This window comes from Periophthalmus magnuspinnatus, chromosome 24, assembly GCF_009829125.3.
Source record: "Periophthalmus magnuspinnatus isolate fPerMag1 chromosome 24, fPerMag1.2.pri, whole genome shotgun sequence".
In the NCBI taxonomy this organism is placed as follows: Eukaryota; Metazoa; Chordata; class Actinopteri; order Gobiiformes; family Gobiidae; genus Periophthalmus; species Periophthalmus magnuspinnatus.
The window spans coordinates 24,494,883-24,516,717 of record NC_047149.1 but is presented as its reverse complement, the minus strand read 5'-3'; the positions used below and the strand labels follow the sequence as shown (position 1 = coordinate 24,516,717).

The window sequence follows — 21,835 nt, the reverse complement described above, 5'->3', positions numbered from 1 at the left end:
AGAAAGAGAAAGAGAGAGAGAGAAGAAAGAAATAGTGGGATAAAGAGGAGGGAGTAAATGGAAGTAAAGAAAGAGGGCTGAAGGAGAGGGGAGATAGAGAAGAGAGAAAGAGAGAGCGAGAAGAAATAAATACTATGACTAAAAGAGAAGGAAGTAAACGGAGGTAAAGAGAGGTGTGGGGACAGGATAGAGGAAAGAGAGAGAGGTGAAGAGGGAGGAGAGAGAGAGAGGAGAAAGGGATGGGGATAAGAGAGGAGGGAGTAAATAAAGATAAAGAGAGAATTTTGAATCTCTACTGAACTAAAGGTAAAAACGAGCTGTTAAGCTGAAAACTACCACTTGATGACATCACAAGGTGGAACGGAGCATTTTGAGCTTTGGAGATGTGACAGACTAATAATAAAATGTGACTCAAACATGTGAATGAAACAAAACCCAACTCCAGGTCTGTTTTTGATGAGAAAACATTAGAACAAATCAGAAAATAGCGTTTTACTGGCCCTTTAACCAAAACGTACAATATTAAAATCACTTTTCTCATCGTTTTTTTGAGTTTTTCTGAGTCCAGCTTCTTTTCTCCAGCTCGTCTCATTTCATTCACGTTCTCTGTCGCCTCTTACCTTCTTTCATACTTTTTATTTTTGAGTTTCCTGCTCTCGTCGTGCAAAGGAAATTAATTTTAGCTTGCGGATAAACGTCGCCGTATCGTGTCCCTGATCTCAGCCGCCTCCCGTCTCTGTTTTCATCTGATCTTTTTAGGGATTAAACGGGGACATCAGTTCGTTCACGCGTTCATTTCCTCTGCGGGGCGTCTGGCGATGGGACGGTAACCACGGGGACGTTTGGGGCGGGTCGTTTTGGTCCCCCGTGCCCCGGTGCTGTGTTATTTCAGCACCATGGACAGAGACACAGAGTAAACACAGTGTACTCATTCAGAATTTAACACAACATCTGAAAGAAACCGGGTCACACATTTATACTTTGAAAAATGTGTCAGGTTTGTTATGTTATAGTATAAAAAACATGACTTTGTTTGTTTTGGATTAAAGGTCCTATGTTACACAAAGCGTTAAGTCGTGTTTTAATGTTGTTTCCTCGTCAAAAACAGACCTGGAGTTGTGTTTTGTTTCATTCACACGTTTGAGTCACATTTTATTATTAGTCTGTCACATCTACAAAGCTCAAAATGCTCCGTTCCACCTTGTGATGTCATCAAGTGGGAGTTTTCAAGTAAAGTAGGAAGTAAATGGAGGTAAAGAGGGAAGGGTGAGGGAGAGGAGAGACAGAAAGAGAGAGGGAGGGAGTTAGATAGATAGAGGGGGAGAAAGAAAGAAAGAAAGAAAGAAAGAAAGAAAGAAATAGTGGGGGAAAAGAGGAGTGAGTAAATAGAGAGAGAGGTAAAGAGAGAAGAGTGAGGGAGAGAAGAGAGAAGGGAGAGAGAAGAAAAAGATGATGGAAGTAAATGGAGGTAAAGAGGGAAGGGTGAGGGAGAGAGAGAACAGAGAGAAAATGGAGAGAGAGAGAGAAAGAGAGAGAGGGAAAGAAGAAAAAGATAGTGTGATAAAAAGGAGGGAGTAAATGGAGGTAAAGGGGGAGTGAGAGAAAGAAGAGAGAGAAAGCGAGAGAAAGAAGAGAAAGAGAAAGTAGAGGGAGAAAGAAGAGAAAGAGGCAAAGAGAGAGAAGGAGAAAGACAGAGAGAGAAGAAATAAATACTGGGGATAAAAGAGGAGGAAGTAAATGAAGGTGAAGAGTGAAGGGAGAGGGAGAGGAGAGAGAGAGCGAGAGAGAAGGAAAAGATAGTGCGATAGAAGAGGAGGAAGTAAATGGAGGTAAAGAGAGGTGTGGAGACAGAGGGAGGAAAGAGAGAGAGGTGAAGAGAGAGAGGAGGGAGGAAAAAGAAAGAGATGGAGGATAAGAGAGGAGGGAGTAAATAAAGATAAAGAGAGAATTTCAGATCTCTACTTAACAAAAGGTAAAAGGAGATGTTAAGCTGAAAACTACCACTTGATGGCATCACAAGGTGGAACAGAGCGTTTTAAGTGTTAGAAATATTTAAAGCTCTAATAATAAAAAATAAAAATACTAATACTTTAAATTTTCTGTTGTAATTCAGTGAGTTTTTGGATCTAGTAACATAGAAATGATCAGGTTTAACATTTGTGCTTTACCTTTTGGATATTTCATGACAAAATACAATGGAATCAATAGGAAAATCTGGCTCTTGCGCCTCCATCTGGGAGTATGGCGTCATTACAGTCTAGAATCTGAATTTGTACCAGTTAATACATGAAGAAACCCCTCACACAGTCACAACAATCACAGGAAAATATTGTAGCAGTGAGTGTCTTGAACATCGCTCTATAAAATATAAAAATAAATAAAATAAAATAAAATATAAAAATAAAATATAAAAATAAAATATAAAAATAAAATAAAATAAAATAAAAATAAAAAAATAAAATAAAATAAAATAAAATAAAATAAAATAAAATAAAATAAAACAAAATAAAATAAGTATAGCCAATATTTTCTGCTTCACTTTTACGCACACTAATTATTCTTATTTAAATGACTTTTTATTTTTATTCTTAATTCTATCCTGTGGTTGTGGCATCTGTTAACTAAGAGAATTTCCCTTCGGGGATCAATAAAAGTGATTCTGATTCTGATTCTGATTCTAAGCTTCACCACAGAAACAATTCAATATCAATATAATGAAACAGACCTGCCCTGAGACGGAGAAATGAGCTGATGCGTCGACACATTGGGGCCGATCTCCGTCCTGCAGTTGTATCTATTTACATACAGTAAATAGGACGGAGAAAATCCATCACCGAAACACATTTAGGCTCCGTTTCAGTGTCCGCTTCAGGCATTTGTGCAAACTCAGGGAGAAGGTGTAATGACCCAGTGAAGCACATCTACATCACACACACTGCCTCGTACTCAGGGCCTATAAGGAGCACTCTCTATGTAGACCAGAGTGTGATGAGGGGGAAGTGCCATTTCTTTCTCTTTAACCTGCTTGTCTCCATGGCGATGTTGTTGTTTGGCCTGGAATGTTTCACAGTAAGGCATTAAACATGTATACCTTGTTTTTTTTTCTCCCAATTTCAGGGTTTTTTATGAATGAAAACACGTGTTCAAGTGGGAATGCTACTCCACAGATCTGACCTGTAACTTGGCCCTGTAGTGTAACCTGTTTGTTTCCATGGAGATGTTGTTGTTTGGCCTGGAATGTTTCAGAGTAAGGCATTAAACTTATATATCTTGGGTTTTTCCCTCCAATTTCAGGGTTTTTTTTTTATGAATGAAAACACGTGTTCAAGTGGGAATACTTCTCCACAGACCTGACCTGTAACTCACTCTTGTACTGTCACCTGCTTTTGTCTCCATGGAGATGTTGTTGCTTGGCCTGAAATGTTCCACAGTAAGGCATTAAACTTATATATCTTGCTTTTTCCCCCAATTTCAGGCGTTTTTAGGGATGAAAACATTTATTTAAGTGGGAATGCTTCTCCACAGATCTGACCTGTAACTTGCCCTTGTAGTGTTACCTGCTTTTGTCTCCATTTAGATGTTGTTGCATTGTCTGGAATGTTCCACAGTAAGGCATTAAACTATCCTGCATTTAAACACTTAGGCCTGCAGATGTTAGTTTTTGGGATTTTTTTTTTGTTTTTTTATGCACACATTAGCAAACACAGCTAAATATGTTTTAAAATAATCTGAAAACTAAAAAAACAAAAAACAAAATGGATTTAAAACACATTTCCAGGAGCCTGTGATCAGTCTGAGCATTCATGGTCATGTTTAGGTGGTTTATTTTCAACAAACGGTGAGAACGATAAACTGAAAAACAGCACAAATCAGTTCATCTGTTGTAGTTCCGGCTAAAGCAGCGGCTCTTTCTGGTCAGATTGTGCTAAAACAAAACTCAGATTAAAGTCTAACACAGTGCTTCTCAATTATTTTCTATCAAAATAAATGAAATTAAATATCAAATAAAAAAAAAAATTAAATAAACATCAAATGAATAAATTAAAATTAAATAAATATCAAAATAATACATTAAAATTAAATAAATATCAAATTAAAACAAGTAATTTAGCAGTTTGGTAGGACACCTTATATGATGCTCAGTGCTCACTGCTTTAAGTGACATTTACAAAGTGGATAATTGTTGTTAATATTTGACACGTTTACGCTGAAAAAACTCCAGCGTCTTATCAGCGTGACTGAGGTGTAATGAGGCGTCTTAACTTATTTGTCTTCATACTGTCCGCTGTCCACAGGAAACACCGGTCTGTCCTCGTGTCCCACCAGTGAAGCTAAATACTCTTCATCAGACTCCTCCTCGTCTTATTTTTCGGGTGACTTTACCTCCGTCTATCTCCGCCTTTCTTTTCATCCCTGTTAAAATGTTTTCCATAGTGTCTCTTTAGCAAAAGTGTCTCTTGTTCACTGCCCCGTGTCACAATCTGTTCGCTCTGTCCTGTTCTTTGCTGCGTACAGTATCTACAGTGTCATACGCAGAGTCATACCCCCCGGCATCTCACCACTATTTGAGAACCACTGGTCTAACATAAGTAACAGAGCTTCAGACAGAGCAGTGCCTCCAACTGACATATTCACAAGTCACTTTTGCGTCAGTATCATAGACTGGACATAGCTAATGCGCTAACTACTGCTGTCAGACTCGTCATTTTGGTCTTAAATGTTCGTATCAACCCGCTCTACATGATCCTGATATTTTTTATTTCACTATTTGTCCATAAATCAAGATATGAACATTAATAACAGAAAAATCAGGCTCCTTCTTTCCCTGAGGTCGCTCCTGCTCACGTTAGCAACAGGTTTGATTGACAGCGTTGCTAAGAGCTCTTCCATGGCCAGTGTTTAATCTCAGAGACATTTTCTTTGTGCTTTGCTGCTCATTTTTAAGCACTTTTTTTAGTATTTTGGCTGAACAAATCACAATATATTCCATTTTTTACTGTTTGCAGGGATCCAGTTAGCCCAAAATAGAGACACCTGGGATTTTTCTTGTATAAAACGGAGACAAATTCGTGGTTTTGGATGAATCTGCTGGGACAGGGGCTCAAAACTGGGACTTCACACAATTATCTTCACACAATCAAACCTCAAATAATGTTGCAAATTATCACTGTGTTTGTGATTTTTATTTTTATTTTTTTTACAGAATAATGATAATTTATGTTCTCAGCCCACTCTAGTTTCTCTCTTTTAAAAAAAATCCAAATCTTCTGTCTGAAGTTGAGCTCTGAGCGTCTGAGATTTGGTCTGAAATATTCATTTATCACCACGTCTCTCTTTCATTTCACATTTATCAAGCGCTCACATGTTCATGCTCTCTCTCCTCTGTCTCTCTCTTCATCCTCTCTCATCCCCCCGTCTCTTTCTTCTCTCTGTCTCTCCTCTCCCTCTTCACTTCTCTCTCTTTCCTCCCTCCGTCCTGTCCCCTGCTTCTCTTTACCTCTATTTACTCTCTTCTTTTCCATCTCTTTCTTCTGTTCCTTCTTTTCCACTTTTCTGCCTTTTACTCCCTCCCCTTTCTCCCTCTCCACTTCCCTCCCTCTAGCCTGTCCCCCGCTTCTCTTTACCTCCATTTACTCCCTCCTCTTTTATCCCCCCTCCCTCCCTCCTCTTTTTTATCTCTATTTACTCCTCCTCTCTTCTCCCCATCATTTTCTTCTCTCTCTCCTCTCCTTTTTCACCTCTCTCTCTCTCTCTGTCCCCACACCTCTCTTTGCCGCCATTTACTCCCTCCTCTTTTATCCCTTTTTTCTTCTCTCTCTCCCACCTCCCTCACCTTTCTCTCTTTACCTCCATTTACTCCCTCCTCTTTTATCCCCTACCCCCCCTCTCCCTCCTCTTTTTATCTCTATTTACTCCTATCTTGTCCCCATCGTTTTCTTCTCTCTCTCCTCTCCTTTTTCACCTCTCTCTCTCTGTCCCCACACCTCTCTTTACTGCCATTTAATCCTCCTATTTTATCCCTTTTTTTCTTCTCTCTCCCCCCTCACCTTTTTCTCTTTGCCTCCATTTACTCCCTCCTTTCTTATCCCCCCATCTCTTTCTTCTCTCTATCTCTCCTCTCCCTCTTCACCTCTTTCTCTCCTCCCTCTGTCCTGTCCCCACCTCTCTTTATCTCCTTTCCCTCCCTCCTCTTTTATCCTCCTGTCTCTTTCTTCTCTCTGTTTCTCCTCTCCCTCTTCACCTCTCTCTCTCCTCCCTCTGTCCTGTCCCCACCTCTCTTTATCTCCTTTCCCTCCCTCCTCTTTTATCCTCCTGTCTCTTTCTTCTCTCTTTCTTATCTCCCTCTTCACCTTCCTCTCCTCACGGTCTCTCTATCATCTCTTTCTTCTCTTTCCTCCTCCTCTCTCCCTCCTTTTCTCTGCACTCCCCCTCTTCCCCCCCTCTCTCCTCCCTCTCTCTCTCTTTTACTTTATATAAAAAAGTGTTTCCATAATTTGGGAAAGGTAAGATTTTAAAAGTATTGTTCAGTCGATTCTCTTTAAATAATAAAAGTTGGATTATTGATCGTCTTATTGTTATTGTAACGTAAAACACGACGCACGATGACGTTTTGAGACTGTTTTATTCTCAAATCACAATGCAGATCCATAATAATGAGCAATTTGTAAAAAAAAAAAGTATCATAAAAAAGAAGAAAAACTAAATAAATAACAAAATAAAATAATATTTAAATAAAAATAATACACTTAAATTAAATAAAATAATAAAATAAAAATGTAACAAAAAATTAAATTAAGTTTTAAAAAAGTATAACAAATAAAAAAACAAAAAAATAAAAAAAATAAATAAATAAACCAACCTAGAATTAAACACTTTTTTTTTATGTAACCTTTTATATTGATGCAATGTTCTTAAATTTGTCAAAAAATATTCAGGACTAAAAGTAAGTACTTGCCAGTAAAATCTACTAATTGTATGGATAAATAAATAAATAAATAAATAAATACATAAATGACTGAATAAATCACACAAGTTGCGTTATTGTCGTGTCTCCACCAGAGGGAGCTCCAGGACAGGTTTAAAATTCCCTCCACTGCATTTTACCTGCATTTTTCATTTGAATAAACAACTGAGGTGAACTCTGTGACCCCTGGATAATTTATGCTGCCAGATGAACTTTTCCCTGATGGCGTGAACTTTTATGGTGGAAAATGGAGTAGACCTGGTGTTTGTCTCCAGGCAAAATCAAACAGGCTGCATTACATTCATGATGATATCTTTGTTTTTTTATGAAGTTGGAAGTATTTTGAGTTTAATTTGAGATGTTTTTGTTATACTTTGTTTCTGTACAGCAATCAAGATGCATACATATATAATCTATATACACCTTGGTAACATTTCACTGGGTTTAAAAGATAGTTGGACAAAAATAAATAGTATAATAATAATAAAAAAATGAATAAAATACAATAAAATAAAAAAATATATATAAAAAATAAAATAATAATAATAATAATAATAATAATAATAATAATAATAATAATAATAATAATAACCTGCTTGCTTCTCTTCATGCAAAGCCCTGAAATGTTCCACAGTATGGCATTAAACTTACATCACTGCATCTTTTTCATTACCAGTGTGTCTATTGCTCACATTGCTCATTTTAAAAACAGGTTTTCTGACTGTGAGTGTAGTCGCCTCTCCACAGATCTGACCTGTAACTTGGCCCGGTGGCATAGAAAAGTTTAATGCCATACTGTGGAATATCTGAGGCAAAAGACCATCCACTTGTGAACTCTGAACTCCCCCGTAACCTGTTCGCTCAGACATGTTCAGCTCTGGGGCATAACACACTCAGACACGTGCGGAAAACATCTGTTGTAATTTAGTTGCGTAACTCAGAGCGCTTTCGTGGAAAAAGAACAGGCCTGGGTCTCTCTACGAAATCATCTATGTTATTTAAAAAGTAAAAATAAAAAGTACGTCCACCGTGTCAGGATGACCCAATACTTGGCCACGGTGACACAAATCCTGCCCCGGACAAGCCTCCCTCTGTCTCTGAGCGGCACCTGGTCCCACAGACTGGAACTCTATCTGCAAATGAAAGAGCAACAGTGCTGGTTTAGTCCTGGTTTAGTCCTGGTTCAGTCTTGGTTTAGTCCTGGTTCAGTCCTGGTTTAGTCCTGGTTTAATCCTGGTTTAGTCCTGGTTTAGTCCTGGTTCAGTCTTGGTTTAGTCCTGGTTCAGTCCTGGTTTAGTCCTGGTTTTCACTCCTGGTTTAGTCCAGGTTTTTAGTCCTGGTTTAGTCCTAGTTCAGTCCTGGTTTTTAGTCCTTGTTTAGTCCTGGTTTAATCCTGGTTTAATCCTGGTTTAGTCCTGGTTCAGTCCAGGATTTTAGTCCTGGTTTAGTCCTGGTTTAGTCCTTTTTTTGTCCTAGTTCAGTCCTGGTTCAGTCCTGGTTTAGTCCTGGTTTAATCCTGGTTTAGTCCTGGTTTAGTCCTGGTTCAGTCTTGGTTTAGTCCTGGTTCAGTCCTGGTTTAGTCCTGGTTTAATCCTGGTTTAGTCCTGGTTTAGTCCTGGTTCAGTCTTGGTTTAGTCCTGGTTCAGTCCTGGTTTAGTCCTGGTTTTTACTCCTGGTTTAGTCCAGGTTTTTAGTCCTGATTTAGTCCAGGTTTTTTGTCCTGGTTTAGTCCTGGTTTAGTCCTGGTTCAGTCTTGGTTTAGTCCCGGTTTAGTCCTGGTTTAATCCTGGTTTAGTCCTGGTTTAGTCCTGGTTCAGTCTTGGTTTAGTCCTGGTTCAGTCCTGGTTTAGTCCTGGTTTTTACTCCTGGTTTAGTCCAGGTTTTTAGTCCTGGTTTAGTCCTAGTTCAGTCCTGGTTTTTAGTCCTTGTTTAGTCCTGGTTTAATCCTGGTTTAATCCTGGTTTAGTCCTGGTTCAGTCCAGGATTTTAGTCCTGGTTTAGTCCTTTTTTTGTCCTAGTTCAGTCCTGGTTCAGTCCTGGTTTAGTCCTGGTTTAATCCTGGTTTAGTCCTGGTTTAGTCCTGGTTCAGTCTTGGTTTAGTCCTGGTTCAGTCATGGCTTAGTCCTAGTTTAGTCCTGTTTTTTAGTCCTTGTTTAGTCTGAGTTTAGTCCAAGATTTTAGTCCTGGTTTAGTCCTGGTTCAGTCCTAGTTTAGTCCTGGTTTAGTCCTGGTTCAGTCCTGGTTCAGTCCTAGTTTAGTCCTGGTTTAGTCCTGGTTTAGTCCTGGTTCAGTCCTGGTTTAGTCCTGGTTTAGTCCTGGTTCAGTCCTGGTTTAGTCCTGGTTTAGTCCTGGTTCAGTCCTGGTTTAGTCCTGGTTCAGTCCTAGTTTAGTCCTGGTTTAGTCCTGGTTTAGTCCTGGTTCAGTCCTAGTTTAGTCCTGGTTTAGTCCTGGTTCAGTCCTGGTTTAGTCCTGGTTCAGTCCTGGTTCAGTCCTGGTTTAGTCCTGGTTCAGTCCTGGTTCAGTCCTGGTTTAGTCCTGGTTTTTACTCCTGGTTTAGTCCAGGTTTTTAGTCCTGATTTAGTCCAGGTTTTTTGTCCTGGTTTAGTCCTGGTTTAGTCCTGGTTCAGTCATGGCTTAGTCCTAGTTTAGTCCTGTTTAGTCTGAGTTTAGTCCAAGATTTTAGTCCTGGTTTAGTCCTGGTTCAGTCCTGGTTCAGTCCTGGTTTAGTCCTGGTTTAGTCCTGGTTTAGTCCTGGTTTAGTCCTGGTTCAGTCCTGGTTTAGTCCTGGTTTAGTCCTGGTTTAGTCCTAGTTTAGTCCTGGTTTAGTCCTGGTTTAGTCCTGGTTCAGTCCTGGTTTAGTCCTGGTTTAGTCCTGGTTCAGTCCTAGTTTAGTCCTGGTTTAGTCCTGGTTCAGTCCTGGTTTAGTCCTGGTTTAGTCCTGGTTCAGTCCTAGTTTAGTCCTGGTTTAGTCCTGGTTCAGTCCTGGTTCAGTCCTGGTTTAGTCCTGGTTTAGTCCTGGTTCAGTCCTAGTTTAGTCCTGGTTCAGTCCTGGTTTAGTCCTGGTTTAGTCCTGGTTTAGTCCTGGTTCAGTCCTGGTTTAGTCCTGGTTTAGTCCTGGTTCAGTCCTGGTTTAGTCCTGGTTTAGTCCTGGTTCAGTCCTAGTTTAGTCCTGGTTTAGTCCTGGTTCAGTCCTGGTTTAGTCCTGGTTTAGTCCTGGTTTAGTCCTGGTTCAGTCCTAGTTTAGTCCTGGTTCAGTCCTAGTTTAGTCCTGGTTTAGTCCTGGTTCAGTCCTAGTTTAGTCCTGGTTTAGTCCTGGTTCAGTCCTGGTTCAGTCCTGGTTCAGTCCTGGTTTAGTCCTGGTTTAGTCCTGGTTTAGTCCTGGTTCAGTCCTGGTTCAGTCCTGGTTTAGTCCTGGTTCAGTCCTGGTTCAGTCCTGGTTCAGTCCTGGTTCAGTCCTGGTTTAGTCCTGGTTTAGTCCATGGGAGTGGATCTCTCCTTCACTGTGGTTCTCCTTGAATTTTCTCTATTTCCACTGAGGTTTTTCTTTTAGTTTTTCTGCTCTGGGACAGTGGCTCCTGCAGGAGAAGAAGAAAAATGGATGGATAGTCAAGTTTCTCAGTACAAAATTCTCAAACTACTCTATACATCTGACATTCTTACACAACTGGAAAACAAATAAGGCTTTGTACAATTGATATTTTGCCTGGTTTATGAAAATCCCATAGACATACATGCACGCTGCAGTCTTTAACCTAATAGTTGCGCAACATGGAGCTTTCGTAGAAACGTTGAGACATACTGGGCTTCCTGCCAATTTGCAATTTTTATCATATGAAATCCTCCTTCCATGTGCACTTGTTTTTTCTTTTTTCGCTCAAGGTTGCGCATTGGTGACGTCACGACCAACAACCCGTCCCCCCCCCCCCCCCCCACCCCACCCCACACCCACTCAAAACTCCACCCATTTCCACTTTACCGCATCAACAAAACAAGACCAGCAACCTCTGATGGAGAAGTTCCAACACGTGCTACTCTGCTAATGGTATGTGTTTATTTTATTTTTTATCATTTTTGTAAGGTTTCCAGCTGGTCTCCACCCAGATCGTGACCCGTATTGTTGCACCAACTGTCTGCCCCCGTTGACACCAGCAGTGCTACGTTTAAACCATCTCGTAAAACGTACATTTCTCTCAACAGGAGTTTCTTTATCGTTAAATTACGTTATTAAAATGGCTTATAACGAAATTAACCAGATATACTTCACATTTGAAACGAGTAGAGCCACTTTTATTAATTATTGGCAGCTTACTGGCGAAGGTACACGGATTGAATGTTTCTGTGTGACCATCTTATCGTAGTGTACGTGAATGCGGCACAGCTGACTGACCACGAATCCGGCGCAAAGCGGTATGAACCAGCTCCGTCAACCGCCACGCACGTGCACCAAACCATCCTGTGAAAATAAAAGCCCTGTAATAGTTTAACAGAATAATAGATACCATTTTAGACTTGTAAATGATAGGAATTAGCATACTGCCTCTGAAGATATAAAAGTTAGCATGAAATAGCAAATTACATGTACGACTATCTGTTTACTTTGCGTTAACTGGACAAATTAAAAGTGGCATACTGGCTTTTTATTTATTATTTTATAGTTATCTTACTATATACATCAATTTTCTATCATGAGTTTTATCATCGTCAAATCAAATCCGCAGTTATTTTTTTATTTATTATTTATTATATTATTTAAAAGTCACTCTAACAGACAAGAACACAATTTGAACGGCGTATTTTTACCCACAAAATAATAATTCACGTGTTAATTTAAGATTTAAATTGGACAAGTTGTCAACAAACTAATGCGCGTTTTATTTTGAAAGAGTTACCCGGAAGTGCGTAATACGTCTTGTTGGTCTTGACAGCGATTTAGCCTTTGTTTATAGGTTTTTCTTTGCCCATAGCGTTTTAATTCTTTGGATCTTGGATGTAATAGTTGTAATTTTAAGAGGTATTTTGGTTTATCGAGGCTCATTTAGCTTTATCAACTGCGGAAGAGGCGATGGATACCGGTGAAATACCCGAGCACATTTTTTTGCTCTCGGTCTGTCAGATGCCTCTCTGCTGGATAATCTTTCGTGTTTTTTGCTGAATTGGCTGTCACAGATCTGCCAAAGGAAACTACGGTGCCATTACTAAAAAGGTTAGGTTAAAAGTTACATTTTTTGGGGGGGCAACGTTTATTTAAGCGCTAATGTTAAGCTATGTCCGCCCCGGCTTATGTTTGAGCTGGAGTCATCTGCAATTAGATGTTAATGTGAGGATGCTGTGTGGAAAGAAGGACTAAACCAGGACTAAACCAGGACTAAACCAGGACTAAACCAGGACTAAACCAGGACTAAACCAGGACTAGAGAAGGACTAAGCCAGGACTAGAGAAGGACTGAACCAGGACTAGAGAAGGACTAAACCAGGACTAAACCAGGACTAAACCAGGACTAGAGAAGGACTAAACCAGGACTAGAGAAGGACTAAACCAGGACTAGAGAAGGACTAAACCAGGACTAAACCAGGACTAAACCAGGACTAAACCAGGACTAGAGAAGGACTAAACCAGGACTAAACCAGGACTAAACCAGGACTAGAGAAGGACTAAACCAGGACTAGAGAAGGACTAAACCAGGACTAGAGAAGGACTAAACCAGGACTAAACCAGGACTAGAGAAGGACTAAACCAGGACTAGAGAAGGACTAAACCAGGACTAGAGAAGGACTAAACCAGGACTAAACCAGGACTAGAGAAGGACTAAACCAGGACTAGAGAAGGACTAAACCAGGACTAGAGAAGGACTAAACCAGGACTAGAGAAGGACTGAACCAGGACTGAACCAGGACTAGAGAAGGACTAAACCAGGACTAGAGAAGGACTAAACCAGGACTAAACCAGGACTAGAGAAGGACTAAACCAGGACTAAACCAGGACTAAACCAGGACTGAACCAGGACTGAACCAGGACTGAACCAGGACTAGAGAAGGACTGAACCAGGACTGAACCAGGACTAAACCAGGACTAAACCAGGACTGAACCAGGACTAGAGAAGGACTAAACCAGGACTAGAGAAGGACTAAACCAGGACTAGAGAAGGACTAAACCAGGACTAGAGAAGGACTGAACCAGGACTAAACCAGGACTAAACCAGGACTAAACCAGGACTAAACCAGGACTAAACCAGGACTAGAGAAGGACTAAACCAGGACTAGAGAAGGACTGAACCAGGACTAGAGAAGGACTGAACCAGGACTGAACCAGGACTGAACCAGGACTAAACCAGGACTAAACCAGGACTAGAGAAGGACTAAACCAGGACTGAACCAGGACTGAACCAGGACTAGAGAAGGACTAAACCAGGACTAAACCAGGACTAGAGAAGGACTAAACCAGGACTGAACCAGGACTGAACCAGGACTGAACCAGGACTGAACCAGGACTGAACCAGGACTAGAGAAGGACTGAACCAGGACTGAACCAGGACTGTACCAAAACTAAACCATGACTGAACCAGGACTAAACCGGGACTAAACCAGGACTAAACCAGGACTGAACCAGGACTGAAAAAGGACTAAACCAGGACTAAACCAGGACTAAACCAGGACTAGAGAAGGACTAAACCAGGACTGAACCAGGACTGAACCAGGACTAGAGAAGGACTAAACCAGGACTAAACCAGGACTAAACCAGGACTAAACCAGGACTAGAGAAGGACTAAACCAGGACTGAACCAGGACTGAACCAGGACTGAACCAGGACTGAACCAGGACTAGAGAAGGACTGAACCAGGACTGAACCAGGACTAAACCAGGACTAGAGAAGGACTAAACCAGGACTAGATAAGGACTAAACCAGGACTAGAGAAGGACTGAACCAGGACTGAACCAGGACTAAACCAGGACTAAACCAGGACTAGAGAAGGACTAAACCAGGACTAAACCAGGACTAGAGAAGGACTAAACCAGGACTAGAGAAGGACTAAACCAGGACTAAACCAGGACTAAACCAGGACTAAAGAAGGACTAAACCAGGACTAAAGAAGGACTAAACCAGGACTAAACCAGGACTAGAGAAGGACTAGAGAAGGACTAGAGAAGGACTAAACCAGGACTAGAGAAGGACTAAACCAGGACTAGAGAAGGACTAAACCAGGACTAGAGAAGGACTAGAGAAGGCCTAAACCAGGACTAGAGAAGGCCTAAACCAGGACTAGAGAAGGACTAAACCAGGACTAGAGAAGGACTAAACCAGGACTAGAGAAGGACTAGAGAAGGACTAAACCAGGAATAGAGAAGGACTAGAGAAGGACTAAACCAGGACTAGAGAAGGACTAAACCAGGACTAGAGAAGGACTAAACCAGGACTAGAGAAGGACTAAACCAGGACTAAACCAGGAGTAGAGAAGGACTAAACCAGGTCTAAAGAAGGACTAAACCAGGACTAGAGAAGGACTAAACCAGGACTAAACCAGCACTAAAGCAAGACTAAGGCAGGACTAAACGTGAACTGAATCTTGACAGAACCTGGACTTCACAGTACTAAACAAGGACTAAACAAGGACTAAACAAGGACTAAAGCAGGACTGAACCAAGACTAAAGAAGGAATGAACCAGGACTAAAACAAGACTAATGCAGGACTAAAACAGGACTAAAACAGGACTGAACCAGGACTGAACCAGGACTGAACCAGGACTGAACCAGGACTTAACCAGGACTTAACCAGGACTAAACGTGGACTCAATTAGTACTAAAGCAGGACTAAAGCAGGACTAAAGGTGAACTGAACCTTGACTGAACCCGGACCAAACCCGGACTAAACTAGGACTAAACCTGGACTGAACCAGGACTAAAGCAAGACCAAACTAGGGCCTGAAGCAGCAGCTATAGCTCATACTAATCCAGGATTTAACCATGACTAAACCAGGGTGTAACCATGAACCAGAAACTGGACCAAATACTAAACCTGCCTGCCACGTCTCAATCCAAATCTGGACACTTTGACACAAAACTTAACAAGAATGAGGTCTTAAACAGGACTAAACCAGTCCCAAACTAATCAAGACTAAACCAGGAACTTATCAGTAAAGCAGGTATATAATGAACAATGATTTTATTCAATCTCCTGAACCAGCATGAACCAGTTATTGACTTCACTATGAAGGAGTGTTTACATTTACTTTTTGTCTGACAAATTGCAGCTTTATTTTAAAATTATCTAGAGAATTTTATAATCAATACATCTGCTCTTAACACACATCTGAACAAACTGAATCCAGTGTTTATTTATTTCAAGGGACTACTGTGCTGTCAAATTATCTGAGACATTTATAGGTTATGGGGTATTATATAAGCTGTCCTGTGTGTATACATAACTACACCTTCAGCATTCTTCGTCCATGTGGTTGGCACTGATCCAAAAGGTTTAGTTACTATTTAAAGCCGGACAACAGGAGCCGTTAGAATACAGCAAAGAAGGTCAAACTAATTGCTACCTACTTTTTGACTTGTCAATATGGAGGGTGGAGTTTCCTTCAAATATTTTCTCTGCATTTCAGATTGTGTTTGCTGCCAATCCTTCAGTGCCTGTTTGAACCATGGAGACTACTAAGGTCAATTTTGTCGTGAGAGCAGACACGTCCGCAGGTATGGTGCTTTTACTTGACGTTAAATGAGATCACATCATGGTCAGTATTAACAAATTTTGAAGCACGATATATTTCTACAGAGACACACAGCGATAAACGATAATATTGAAATTATTTTATGCCACTGACACAAAAACAATGAAGCGGGACTATCACAGTAAACAAATGCTCATATAAACATTAAACATACATATTAAAAGGGCCTGAGCAGCAAGAAATAATAATTAGCGACTTTTTCAATCCTCTGCATCTACAAGCGTTTTACATCAAAAATAACAAAAATAAAATGACTCCTGCACTCCATCTTGGCAAAGTTATCTTTATTTACAGTGGAGCAGCAATGTTTCGGCAACTAGCCCGCCATCAGGCAAAAAGTATTTTGCCCTACACAATATTCTGTTAAAATATTTCAACATTATCCAGTAAATAATACACCACCAGACCTACCTATACTTTGCAAATTGTTCCTTAACCTTGTGTGTTATGCATATAAACCTCAAAATGTATATTGTATACAGATTTTTGCTGTTTACTCTGAGTTTGAATGATCTATTCTGAAAGTACAGTTGAGACCAGAAGTTTACAAATACTATATAAAAAGACATTTTTTTCCTCACAGTTTGACATGACATTAGATTAAACCTTTCCTGTTTAAGGTCAGTTGGGATTAACACAATTTTCCTATTTGCTAAATGCCAGAATAATGAAAAGGATTTTTAAAAGACATTTTTTTCATTACTTTCTTTAAAGTCAGAAGTTGACATACATCTCATTAGTATTTGATACCATTTAAACTGTTTGACTTGGTCAAATGTTTGGGATATCCTTGCACAAGCTTCTCACAATAGTTTCCAGGAATGTTGGCTCATTCCTCCTGACAGAATTGGTGTAACTGAGCCAAGTTTGTAGTCCGTCTTGCTCGCACATGCCTTTTCAGGTCTGCCCATTGACTTTGTTGTCCTTAAGCCACTTGGTAACCAGTTTGGCAGTATGCGTCGGGTCATTGTCTATTTAGAAGAACCATTTGTGCCCGAGCTTTAACTTCCTGGCTGAAGTCTTGAGATGTTGCTTCAGTCTTTCCACATAATGTTCTTTCCTCATGATGCTGAAAAGTATGACCTTTGTCCCTGTGTGGATTAGCAAACTCTAATCTGTGGTTTTTTTATGTTTCTTTTGGAGCATGTTTCTTTTCTTTTGGAGTATGTTTCTTTTCTTCCTGGCAGAGTGGGCTTTCAGTCCATGTTGGCACAGGACTCGTTTCACTGTGGATAATGACACACTCTTACCAGCTTCAGCCAGCATTGTCACAAGGTCTTTTGCTTTTGTTTTTCGGTTGATATGCACATTTCAGACCAAAGCACGTTCATCTCTGGGACACAGAGCCCGTCTCCTTCCTGAGCGATGTGATGGCTGGACACTCGTGTTTATACATGCGTATAATAGTTTGAACAGATGAACGTGGCACCTTCAGGCATCTGGAAATTCCACCCAAGGATGAACCAAACTTGTACAAGTCCACAATTCGCATCCTGATATCTTGGCTGATTTTTTTTGACTTTCCCATGATCTTGCAGAAAGAAGCAGTGTGTTTCAGGTGTGCCTTCACATACTTCCACAGTGTCTTTGATGAAATCCAAATGTTGTCAGTAACCCTATCAGAAGCTTCCAAAGACATGACATCATCATCTGGGTTTTCCCAAATTGTTTAAAGGCAAAGGAATCTTACTGTAAAACATCTGACTTTGAAGAAAGTAATGAAAAATTTAAACCAAATAGAAATAATTTTGGTAATGCTAATTGACCTAAAACAGGAAAAGTTTAGTCTGATTTCATGTCGGACAGTGAGAGGAAAAAAAGCATACGTGTCTTTTTATATAGTGTATGTAAACTACGGGTTTCAACTGTATTTATACTTGTTCCTTAACCTTGGGTGTTCTTATTATCTACACCTCAACTTTTATATTGTGTACAGATTTACTTTTGGGAGTTTGAACACCAGGGAAGTTGTAAAAATACTTGTACATTTTCCCCTCATATTTTGTGTTTTTTTTATGTATTGCTTTATGTATTACTGTCTTTTTGCACTGTGCTTTTGTTTATATGAAATGAACCACGAGTGTTTCCTAAAATTGGAATACGTTTAAATATCTAACCTCAGATTCCGGGTTGTTCCAGGTGAGATAATTGCCGTTGTGGGAAGTTGTGAAGCCTTAGGCAACTGGAGCCATCAAAAGGCTGTTACACTGCATCCTGTGGAAGACGCTGTGTAAGTACTTTATGTTTTTGTTTTATAGTGTCTTAAAATTTGTGTTTGACAAATATAAATTACATACAAACGGGACAGGGGTTCAGAGCAGATAATGAAACGAGCATTATTATTTTATTTTTTATCATTATATTATTATTCAAGCTTATTTATATACCACATAAAAAAAACAAAAACAAACTACTTCAGCTGATCCAAGTGCTTCACATAAAAGTCAACAAACACAAATTTACAGAAAATACTTTGGTTGGAGTATAGGGCTGAAGTAACTCCCTCAAATAAAGAGGACCCAGAGAGCGCGGACAGGACCCCGTAGAGCGCGGACAGGACCCCGTAGAGCGCGGACAGGACCCCGTAGAGCGCGGACAGGACCCCGTAGAGCGCAGACAGGACCCCGTAGAGCGCAGAAAGGACCCGTAGAGCGCGGACAGGACCCCGTAGAGCGCAGACAGGACCCCGTAGAGCGCGGAAAGGACCCGTAGAGCGCGGAAAGGACCCCGTAGAGCGCAGACAGGACCCCGTAGAGCGCGGAAAGGACCCGTAGAGCGCGGACAGGACCCCGTAGAGCGCGGACAGGACCCCGTAGAGCGCGGACAGGACCCCGTAGAGCGCGGACAGGACCCCGTAGAGCGCGGACAGGACCCTGTAGAGCGCACACAGGACCACAGACATGACCGCAGACGGGACCCATAGAGAGACATGTTAACACAATCAATAACATTTAAATAATACTTACAATATACAAAAACAAATCCAAAAAACTTACTTTAGGGCCGCACGATTAATTGTAATCAAGTTAAAATTGCAGCTTGATTGGACACAATTGTCAAATGCTGTAAATGCTGCATTGTTTTCCCCACAAACAACAAAATCCCCTGTCCTTTTCTGCATAAAATCTGCTAAACCTGTAGTTTAGATCTGTACAAACATGCTCTGAAATGTGATTCCTTGTTTTCCTTTGCCAGTTCAGATTTCAGTCTATTTGTCAATTTTTCTGGATTTCAAATGTGAACAGAACCCTATTGTTAAAGCTTACATCACAAATCTAACTGCATTGCTTGCCAGAAAGATCGTCATTAGATATTTTCCACAAATCGCTCAGCCATAAAACTTACCTTTTCTATTCTACCAAAACAGAGGTACCTGGACTGCAACTGCTAATGTGCCGAAAGGAGCTGTTGTTAACTACAGATATTTTAAAGGCTTCTTCTTGGAGTCTAAGGTAAGAAAAACTAACTTTCTTTATAATTTATAAGTTAGATCAATGTATTTTCTGGCTGTTATGCCGGTGTGCGTTACCTCTTTTGCTCTTTGTACAGCTATGACAATGAATGCTTTTATTTTAGCTCTAATCTATAAAAACAAATCAAACTTGTTTTGGTATATTTAAAGCTTTAAGTCATATTTTGTCTAGGTGGAGTGTCAGATGCATTCACACACATACTGACAGTTTAAAAATATCATGTACACAGTATTTAGAAGGCACTTTGACAGTATTAACTTGCACACCCTCAAATTCAATACCACTTTAAAAACACATAATCGTAGTTTTGTAGCTTTAGACATTAGACAAATTATTCTTCACAAGGGAAATTACTTGTGTACAGTTACTCACACATTACATTAATTATAACAATATAAAAGAAAATGAACTACTACATTATTAAAGTCGTAAAAAACTGCCTTCATTGGCTCTATAAAAAAATGTGGTTTGTTTTTTTAAGGTCCTATATTACGCAAGATTGACTCTTGTGAACTTTAAGGTGTGTTATAATATTTCCTCCTCAAAACACACCTGGAGTTGTGTTTTGTTTCATTCACACGTGTTGAGAGAAGAAGAATATGCAGCGTTTTTGTGTGTTAAATATATGCGAATGAAACAAAACACAACTCCTGGTCTGTTTGTGACGAGAAAACGACATTATAACAGATCAGACAACGGCGTAATATGGGCCCTTTTAAGGTGTTTTCGCTAAAGCGCTTGGGTTTGGTGTTGGACGTGGTTTTCTTGTTTGGTTCGTTTTCTGCCATTTTGTCTTTTTGATCATTTTGTCGATAAGTTTGACTTTAAAAACACGTTGTTAGACCCAAGAGGCAAATGTACTTTAACCTACATTTGTGCAAGTTTGGTTAGTTTTCGACATTTTTTTCCCTTTTTAAATAATTTTGTCACACTTTGAGATTAAAGCTGCACTGTGTAACTTTTCTGGTGGAGGGATTGTCCACCGTCTTGCTTGTAGATGTTATTATTTTTGTTTATATTATTATGTTGAATTATTTTTTCAACGTAGCTGTTACGACCCGGCTCAGCTAGGGACAGGGGAAGTCACAAACAATGATTTTACAATGGAAAAAAATGTAAAACTAAAGTTATAATTTATTCAAAAGGAATGTTAAAGTAAAAACTAACAAAAAAAGAGACTGTTTACGGAGTAGTTTCAACGTACAACTTTTTTTTAATAAAGCTAGCAAAAGAAAAATACAGAAATTACAACACCACAAAACAACCTAGTTTCTTTTTTAAAGCAACAGAAACAGATTAGATCACTTTAATGCCATACTGTGGGACACTGCAGGTAAAACAATATCATCAAACATTCAACATGACAGTCTCCCACCAGAAAAGTTACATAGTGCGCCTTTTAAAATGAGCAAACCCAGGACCCAAATTTACTTCTCTGCAGTAGTATTGTCATGATAGTAAAATTTTCAAAGTTCCGGTTATATTTAAACAGTTTTTTACGTGATTTTCAAAGTTAAATTGTAGTTTTTTTCTTTTCTATTTCCACGTGGCTTTATATTTGTGTAATCCATCAGTCGTCCAGTAGGTTTCATAGTGTTCCATGGACGTATACTAGTCAAAGTGTCTTATATTTGTCAGGAAAAGGATCATTTCTGTCTTGTTTATGTGACTTTTTTTTGTATCGCTACCAGCTCAAATGAGGATCTAGTTTTAGTTTCGATTAGTATCTGAATTTCTGATAATTTTGACAACCCCACTGTGCAGACTAGATCACGTATTTGTGTACAACTCATTTTATTTTCTTAGAATTAAAAAAAAAAAAAAATCCAAAACCTCCTGTAAACCATAACTTCTCCTTAACTAACGATTCACTTTTCAGATCTCACCCCCCTGGCGGCTCTGTGGTGGAGATTTGGTGACTATTCCAGCTCTTAATATCTTTCTTACTCCCTCCTAAAATCCCAAAAGAGCAGTTGGGACCGGTCTGAACTTGAAGCGTAGTAAAATATGTTCTGATTTGAAAACCCTAACATTAAACATTGGCCTTACAGAATGCAGGTGGGCCATGTCACGTCATAGTCAATGTGTGGGAGACTCATCACCACCCACGCACCTTGACACCTACAGGTATACAAAAATACTACAACTGCAACTACAAAACTATAAAAAACTACTACTACCACTACTACTTGTACTATATCAGCTAATGTAACGACCTAATGCCGAGACTGCACTCTGTGGTTTGAAAGTGTTCACCAAACTCCTGCTAATTCCTTCCCCTTTTACCCTCAAAGTGCTTATAACTGTTTTTCTAATTATGACTTGGTTTGGTGGGATAGTATTTGTGGTAAATATTTATCATAGTTTGTTTTACACATAGACTTTATAAATAAATGGACATAGCTAACGCGCTAGTCGGCACGTTCCGCATAGGAAGCGAGCGCGGGTTAGCTTCCGGCTCCATCGATTCCGGGTTCAGTTCGCTTCGTATTGAAAAATTGACGCGTCTCTCTGTAACTGCCGCTGTCAGGCTCGTCATTTTGGTTTTTAAAATGTTTGCGTTAAACCGTCTCACGTGATCCTAGCGTTTTTATTTCGCTATTTTCTCCGTAAATCAAAATACGAACGTTAATAACAGACGAATCAGGCGCCTTGATTGCCTGAGGTCG

General features: G+C 39.9%; 1 protein-coding gene across 2 annotated transcripts in view; it reads left to right on the top strand.

Moving 5' to 3' along the window:
* Nucleotides 1–10,924: 10,924 nt before the first annotated feature.
* The window catches only part of gpcpd1 (glycerophosphocholine phosphodiesterase 1), a 43,113-nt gene continuing 32,202 nt past the window's right edge, over nucleotides 10,925–21,835 (top strand). The window contains exons 1-5 of one of the 2 annotated variants that reach the window (XM_033990843.2): nucleotides 10,925–11,006; nucleotides 15,568–15,655; nucleotides 17,833–17,923; nucleotides 19,061–19,145; nucleotides 21,218–21,293. In XM_033990843.2, the coding sequence (XP_033846734.1) occupies nucleotides 15,607–15,655; nucleotides 17,833–17,923; nucleotides 19,061–19,145; nucleotides 21,218–21,293 (301 nt within the window). In that variant the 5' untranslated portion in view covers nucleotides 10,925–11,006; nucleotides 15,568–15,606. Of the gene's footprint in view, nucleotides 11,007–11,828; nucleotides 12,168–15,567; nucleotides 15,656–17,832; nucleotides 17,924–19,060; nucleotides 19,146–21,217; nucleotides 21,294–21,835 lie in introns of those variants that run through there. The other variant, XM_033990844.2, reaches the window with a different exon arrangement.